The sequence below is a fragment of the Nicotiana attenuata genome, chromosome 8, assembly GCF_001879085.1.
Source record: "Nicotiana attenuata strain UT chromosome 8, NIATTr2, whole genome shotgun sequence".
Taxonomy (NCBI): domain Eukaryota; kingdom Viridiplantae; phylum Streptophyta; class Magnoliopsida; order Solanales; family Solanaceae; genus Nicotiana; species Nicotiana attenuata.
In genome coordinates this window covers 31,461,871-31,469,440 of record NC_031996.1, presented here as the reverse complement: position 1 = coordinate 31,469,440, position 7,570 = coordinate 31,461,871, and the positions used below count along the sequence as shown (strand labels likewise).

General features: G+C 33.9%; 1 protein-coding gene across 2 annotated transcripts; it reads left to right on the top strand.

The window, feature by feature from the left end:
* LOC109231186 (ankyrin repeat domain-containing protein 1-like) lies at nucleotides 1,662–5,187 on the top strand. Of its 2 annotated transcripts, none has more exons than XM_019396764.1 (7): nucleotides 1,662–2,020; nucleotides 3,208–3,299; nucleotides 3,417–3,495; nucleotides 3,611–3,705; nucleotides 3,806–3,901; nucleotides 3,989–4,108; nucleotides 4,791–5,187. In XM_019396764.1, exons 1-6 carry the CDS (start codon nucleotides 1,849–1,851, stop codon nucleotides 4,067–4,069), a joined length of 615 nt encoding a protein of 204 aa, XP_019252309.1. In that variant the 5' UTR covers nucleotides 1,662–1,848; the 3' UTR covers nucleotides 4,070–4,108; nucleotides 4,791–5,187. The 2 variants fall into 2 exon arrangements, with proteins under 2 accessions (XP_019252309.1, XP_019252310.1); XM_019396765.1 differs by having other exon boundaries at nucleotides 4,788–5,187.

The following is a 7,570-nucleotide window of genomic DNA, read 5'->3' as shown; positions in this document are numbered from 1 at the left end:
TATATATATATATATAATGCGAAAAGAGGAAAAGGCTGGTGTATAGATATTATACAATCACTTGTATACTAATAAATTATGACTTTGGAAAAGAAAAATGACTTTCATCTGTCCTTTGAAAATAAATTATTGTACTTTAGTTACATTCTGTTTGGATCATTGTTCCCCATCGTTTTATAATGTATTGTATTGTAACGTATTGTATCGTATCGTTTTATGAATATAATGTTCGGATAGATTATATTGTTTGTTATTGTTAAATAATATTTTGGTGTTTGATTTGACTGTATCGTACTGTACTGTAACTGATAAATTTATAAAATACCCTCAATTGTTTAAATATTAAATTTATCAAAAAATATGCATGAAAATAATTTTAAAAAACAAAACAGAAGAAAGCAAAATACCTTAAGAAAGCAGAACAAAGGAGTGAGACAGAAGAAGGCAAAACAAAGGAGCACAGCTAATTAGAATTGAGTTAAAAGCAAATTAAGAGAAAAAATAAAACCGAAGGCGGCAAAACACCTTTAACGTTGGCAGCAGAAGTTCTGGAAAAAATAAAGTAGGTTATAGGTTGGAGATTTGGAGTTAAAATAGCAAAAAAAGCTAAAGGATAAAATAGAATTGTGCAGTAATAAGTTAGGGCATAATTGGAAAGAAAAATAGGAAACAATCCCACCACATCAAATCGGTTGTTTCAAAAAAGGAAACTTTTCATTGTTCCGAAACAATGGATTTAGCAATACAATACAATCAATTTTAATGGAATAATCAAAACAAATATTATTTTGAGATGACAATACAATACGATACAACGAGAAACAACCATCCAAACAAGTTGTTACTCTAACACACTTTCGATTGTCACAAATCAATGCGGTGTCATTTTTATAAATTCACTTTGGTCCCTGTTGACCCTATCTAAACTAATTTGGCCCACGTGGTCATGTTTCAGAGCGATTTGCAGACTTAGTCTATTTTAGAGAGGGGAATAACAAAAATTGAAGGGCAAAATATAAAATTGGTCAGTTGGTCCTGCGCGGCTAAAATTATATATTTCTCACAACAGAATACTTTTGTATCATTATTGAACCGCATATTTATACTCATTAGTAGGAAAAAACTCTTCACTTCAAATAATCAATCAGGACGGGTGCAATTCGTACTTCTTCTCACTTCAAACAATCGATCAGGACTATCGCTAATCTATCGTTAAATCGATGCGATACCTAACAACTATTTTAATAATCGATCGTTAATCCGTCGCTAAGTAGGATTAGAGATAAATTTTGTTGTTTAGCTATTGAATTTGCCCGTCACTAATTTCTATGTTTAGTAGTATCGAGTCATGTCAAACAATGATGCTTGCGTTGAATACGATTTGTACCCGATAGGCAATGAATCGATTGGACATGTCAACCGAATGAATTGTAATACTCGCAATAATTGACTTTAGGAAGATTTCGGTAGCTCATAGAGTTGGTCCGACATATTTTCCTAACATAAAAGAATCTGATGATATTTAATGTTTCTGGTTAATTTTATTTCTCTCACCATCTCATTAAAATTAACAGTCAGAGTTTATTAAATATTATTTTACCAAAAATGCTCACCTTTTACAAACATAATAGACCAAAATGCTCAAGAATATATATATATAAAGGACTACTTTAAACCTACCCAAACATAATGATCCAATTTTGTCCATTTTCTCAAAGAATATACCGAAGGAACTTTTAGCCTACCCGCAAAAAGACCGGCACGGCGACAATAGTGTGTTCTCATAGCCTGGGGTTTAAGCTGCAGGGTTTTGACTTGTTGAGAAAAACAGAGCAAAGATTGAGAGAAATGGCCGTACAAAGGGGACGTAACGGTATGATGGGTGAAGAGGAAGAAGAGGAAGGAGCTATTTTCGGACAGGAAATTGAGGCGGAGGAGCCCAACGATGTCCCTCCTCATCTGCTCAACATCTTCGATGCTGCCGAGAATGGAAACCTCGACGCCCTCCGCAATGCCCTTGGTAATTATTTTGTCTTATTTTTTGCGATTTGTATTTCCGGTATTATATCTAATTGTTTTTTGATTTTTATACTTTATTGCCTGTTGAGGATTTCAGAATTAAAGCTGGGGTTTTCTATTTCTTTGGGTTATTTGTGGGATGATGTTTATTTTTTGGCCAGTGTGTTAAAGTATACTCGGTACTAGTGATTGTGATTTGGTGCTTTTTGATTTTTGTGAGGTGAACTAATTTACTGCTCTGACCATCAATTTGATAAAAATGAGTGGGTGGGGGTGTGAAGATGATCTTTTTAAAAGTTTTTGTGGTAAGCTGTTGTTGAAATGTGATGCGGTATGTGGTGGCAGGATTATTGCTTGAAGGGGTTTGAAGGTGGTGGGAAGATATTCAATGGCTATTTGAATGGGTTTGTTAATGCGGGTTAATTGTTTGAAAGATCAGAACTTTATGTGGGGGCAGAGTCCGAATATATTGGTGGTTCTTAGTCTTGATCTTATTATAGTTTAGATAGTTCTAAATTTCGACGAAATGCTTTAACTTTCAAAAAGAAAGAATGTACTGAAAGATGCTTCGTCACCCTTAATGTCAAAGATTCATGTCAACAAGGTTGGTCAATTGCAAGGATGATGGAAGGAGTAGGAATGAAATTGAGTTGGACTACTGAGAAGCCATGCCTGTATAAAGGTGTGTGTGCGTGTGCGCGTGCGTGACGGAAGGAGAGAAAATCTTTTATACCTCTCTTGTGCCTTCTGAGTGCACCTTTCTGGTGATTCATCTGCTCACTCATCCCATCCAACTCCGTAGAATCATCCGCAAACTATCATATGTTCTTCTCATTTTCCTGTGAAGTAGTTGCACAATATGGTTCAGCAGAGTTCCGAGGGACTTGCCTTGTAATTCTACTTTATACACTCATTTGTGCTGATCTATTGGTTTCAAAACTTGCTAACTACAATTCTTACTTGCTCTCCTCCTCATTCTGTACAACTAATTATTTTAGTATAGTTTGATTTTGAGACTTGCAATGAGTAGTATGTTGACTCTGTCAGGAGAATTAACTCTGGCATTTGGATAATATTTGAGTTGAAGTTGATATATTTTTTTTTTGGAAGTTGAATAACCTGTTCAATATATCATGTTTTCCATTTTGGCTTCATATTCACGTGTTTCTACCTAATGGACTGCGGCAGATAATTTGAGTGGCAGCATTGATCAACCTCTTGAAGATGGGGACACTGCTCTTCATCTAACATGTTTGTATGGCTATCTCCCTTGTGTGCAGGTTGGTGCACTTGCTAACTCTATTTCATGAATTCGCCATTCTAATTGATATTTTATATCTTAATTATCTTATAGCCAAAAGGATAACAAATATCCTTAATTGTGTTTTCCCACCCAGCTATTGTTGGAGAGGGGAGCTTCTTTGGAGGCTAAGGATGAAGATGGAGCAATCCCATTGCATGATACTTGTGCTGGCGGTATGTCATACGCTCCAAGTTCATACTGATATTTCACCGTCATACCTATCTTCTGTTGTCATATCTTTGGATTATATCAATTCATTTCTCATAAAATATATATGACTTTTAACAGGATACACGGAGATAGCCCAACTGCTGATCAACAGTGCTCCTGACCCTGAATGTGTGAAGAGGATGTTGGACACTGTTGATGCAGAAGGTGATACGGTAAGGATTTCTACTAAATTTTTTGTCTTTGTTTTAGTTTTGTAGAACTAAATAGTATATAAGCATCTTGTCGCTAATCATGTTTGGTTGATTTTGAAAGCCTCTTCATCATGCTGCCAGAGGTGAACATGTAGCTGTCATCAGGTTATTACTGACATTAGGGTCTTCTCCTACTAGGACCAATATATATGGAAAGGTTAGCAGCTGATGCGCTATTTCATTGATTTATCATGTGTAGTTAAGAGGTTTTTGATGTCTGATCGATTCATTTTGGCTATTGCAGACCCCTGGTGAGCTTGCTGAATCTGATGGTGAAGCTCGAAAAATCTTAGAAGAAGCCGCACGTGCTGTTCCTAGCCATTAGTTCTTCATACCGAGATTTTGATTTGGTATCTTGATTAAGGTATATGCAAAGATCCCTGTTCTGCCACATAAAATGCTCGACTCCTAGATTAGGATAAAATGTGGCAAGCTACTAATCCGAGTACATGACTAGTAACTTGGATAATAGAACCTCTGATGTTCGATATTCTCCAGATTTCGGGAAATTAGTCTTACTGCTTTTACCATAAGAGTTATTACTGTACTTATATCTATTTTTAACAAAATTTACTATAAGAGTTATCACTGTGATTGTTTATATGTACTAAATCTTTTTGAGATCCTTCTCTTTATTTTCGTTTTCTTTGTGGGTAAAACTAGTCTTTCAATTCAACCACATTAGATGGAACTTGCCTTCCTTCAGGATCCAAAAAATTAAACCTTCCCACATTAGTTATGACCCCCCATAACACCTTGTATATTAGATTCCTAGTTAGAACTAACTCAGAACCCTCTTCTCAATGATCATGTACAAAGTTTGGAATGCCAAACTCAAATTGTAACTTTTTGCACATCAATGATCAATGGAAACGAGTTTAATTTAAAAAAAAAATATTCAAGGTTGTGAAAAGGAGCTCGACTTGATCAAGTTGACTCCAGACATAGAGGCCATGATCATAACCTGCTAGCAAAATAATGATTGTGATGTGAACTGTAATTTGCTGAGCTTGAACCTGACTGTTGGACTTCTTTCGTTCTAGCAGAGCTATGTGAACGGTCACAACTACAGTCTTCACCAAAGCTGGAACGCCCCACATTGTATATCAGCTTTACAAGCCCTTATATTGGTTTAACATGGCCAGTAGCCAATGACATTTGCTGTTGTTGTGTAAGCCTCCAATCTTTGGTGCATATTGGGGGTTACATAAAGAGTTTGGCTTCTTCTTATGACTTTGTAAAACAATGACTTTATGTTAGTATATCTTGGTAAAGCTATTTGCTCCTAAATCTCATGTTAGCATTATTTTACTCAAAAAAACTTGTGAGTAAGATCCATGTGATCTGCTCATTCCGTAAATGGTTATTTTTTGACAACAGACAATGGTGTAAATTTTCTTCTCAGTACAACATCTTGTTCAAGTCATTAAACCTTCATGTATAGATTCTTGGAACTACTCCCTCGGGTAGGGATAAGGTCTGCGTACACACTACCCTCTCCTCAGACCCCACTTTGTGGATTTTACTGGGTCGTTGTTATTGTTGTTGTATAGATTCTTGGAAGCTCCTCTTTGGTTGATCATTTATATTGGAAGCCCTGCTTGTCTCTATGATCTGATTCATTTCTTAGTACATTCCTAATGCCCTTTTGACATGGGAAACCTAAGCTTGGTGGCCAGTTGCAATATTAGCCTGTTTGGCCAAGCTTCTCAAGAGGCCAAAAGTGCTTCTTTTTTTTTTTTCCAAAAGCACTTTTTTTCCCTTACTTGAGGTGTTTGGCCAAGCTTTTTTGAGGAAAAAAAGTTCTTTTGGAAAGAAGCAGAAGCAGTTTCTGAGAAGCAGAAAAAAGTAGCTTCTTCCCAGAAGCAGAAGCAGTTTTGACTTTTCTTCTTACCAAAAATGCCCTTAACAAAATATAGTATATACCAAAATAACCGTTAAACCTAATACATAGGATATTAATGTATAAATATTTCTTCTTATTTTTAGGATAGCTTTCTAATATATAGTGACTTTAGCGGTGAATGCTTTTATATTTGTTGAATAATTTTTTATATATTTAACTTATATTAAAAGAATTAAGTACTTTTTAATTTTATTTTCATATTTTACTTAAATAAAATGAAAAGATTTAATTATTGCATGTAATAACAAATTTTTGAAATTATTTATTTACTTATAATATTAACTGTAAAGTAAATCTATCCACGTCCTTATTCGTAATTTGATACTGTCATATTTATAATTGCAACTGCATGTATATGCCAGTGCTTGTTTTATTTCTTTTTCCAAGGGTAGAAGCCTTTATTTTTAGGGCTCTCTTCTCAGGGTGGAGTGGTTGAACGTTGAGAGTGGGGGTTGGAAAAAATGGATTATTAGCATAGAAAGGATAAAATATGAAGGAAGGGATAAATTATTCTCACTGCTATGATTGGACAGTTAGGAGAAGATACAGCATACTTGAGCAAAAGAGATTTAAAAAAACATAATTATATTCTTTTTCTTTTCTTTCCTATAATCAAGCATCAGGAAGGCTCTCATTACGTTGCAAAAAGAACAAGAATTATTTATAAAAAATCATTTTTGTCGTTTATCATAAAAAATGGAATCCGCCTTTAATGGTTACTTAACTTTGATTATTTTGGGATGATTACACTTAACATAATTAGAATAAGTATTTGACAAACTCAACCATGAAATGCAAAATAAAAGGTCACATGCACGATCACAGACTCAGGAAGAAAAGCAGTACTCTACATTTGTTCAAATTATTGAAATTAGGCTTTATTCCTCATACATGATTCTGGAAAAGAGAAAGCGAAAAGTTGCCGAGATATTCTATAAAATGCAAATTAAACTACACTGATTGGCACTTAATATAGTGTCAAAATTCCCAAAAATGAGAACGCGATGTCTAATAAAAGATACTTCACGGTAGGACAATTCAAATTTCCAAAATGAGAACTTAATGGCGTCTTCATCCTCAAAAGATAAATAGTACCATCTTTATGATTACAAACCTAATCTTCATATTTTGGACACTGACTTTTGTATCTTACAGAAGTGAATACGTTCAGCTCTCAGCTACCTAATTTTATAAATTCCCCCTGTTGAAACTACTTGTCCATTATGACATGGTCGATTACAAGACTTCTTTTCTTTCTTCTTATTTAACTCTTATTCCTCACTATATCCAACTACACTACTACTGTTACTTCTTTTATTTGTCACTCGATCAGTCCCCAAATTCATATATTTTGTATTAAAAAAAAATATGTATGCATATTTTTAGTGTTAAATATAATTAATGAGTTTTCTTCACAAAATAGGTAATTATGAGATTTTAGTTCTTAAAGAGGTTAACGAATAAGTCATGAGCAAGTCATGTGATTTTTTCATCCAAAAATATCATTAAGGTGAGGCTTACTTAAATAATTATTTTAGTTATGATAATATATGCTTAATGATAGCACTAAATTCAATTTAATAGATTTGAATAAATAAATAAGAGAGGAAAATCAAATTCATGTAATGAAGATACTCCATTTAGTAAAGAGCGAGTGAAAGAGTAAAAGTTAATAATAACTAGTTTAAAAGGTACGTGCATAGCATGTGCATCTTATTTAGAGATTTCATATTTAAACAAGAATAATTTAGAGCTAAATGTGCAATATAAGTGCATCCCACATCAATTGTTAAAAAAGTTATTTGCAAAGCATGATGAACTTATAAATGTATACATATTTTTAAAATATTTTTAAGGTATAAAATAGAAATTGAAGTGAGAATAGTAAAATTGTCTCGTGAACTCGCATTTCCCTTTCCA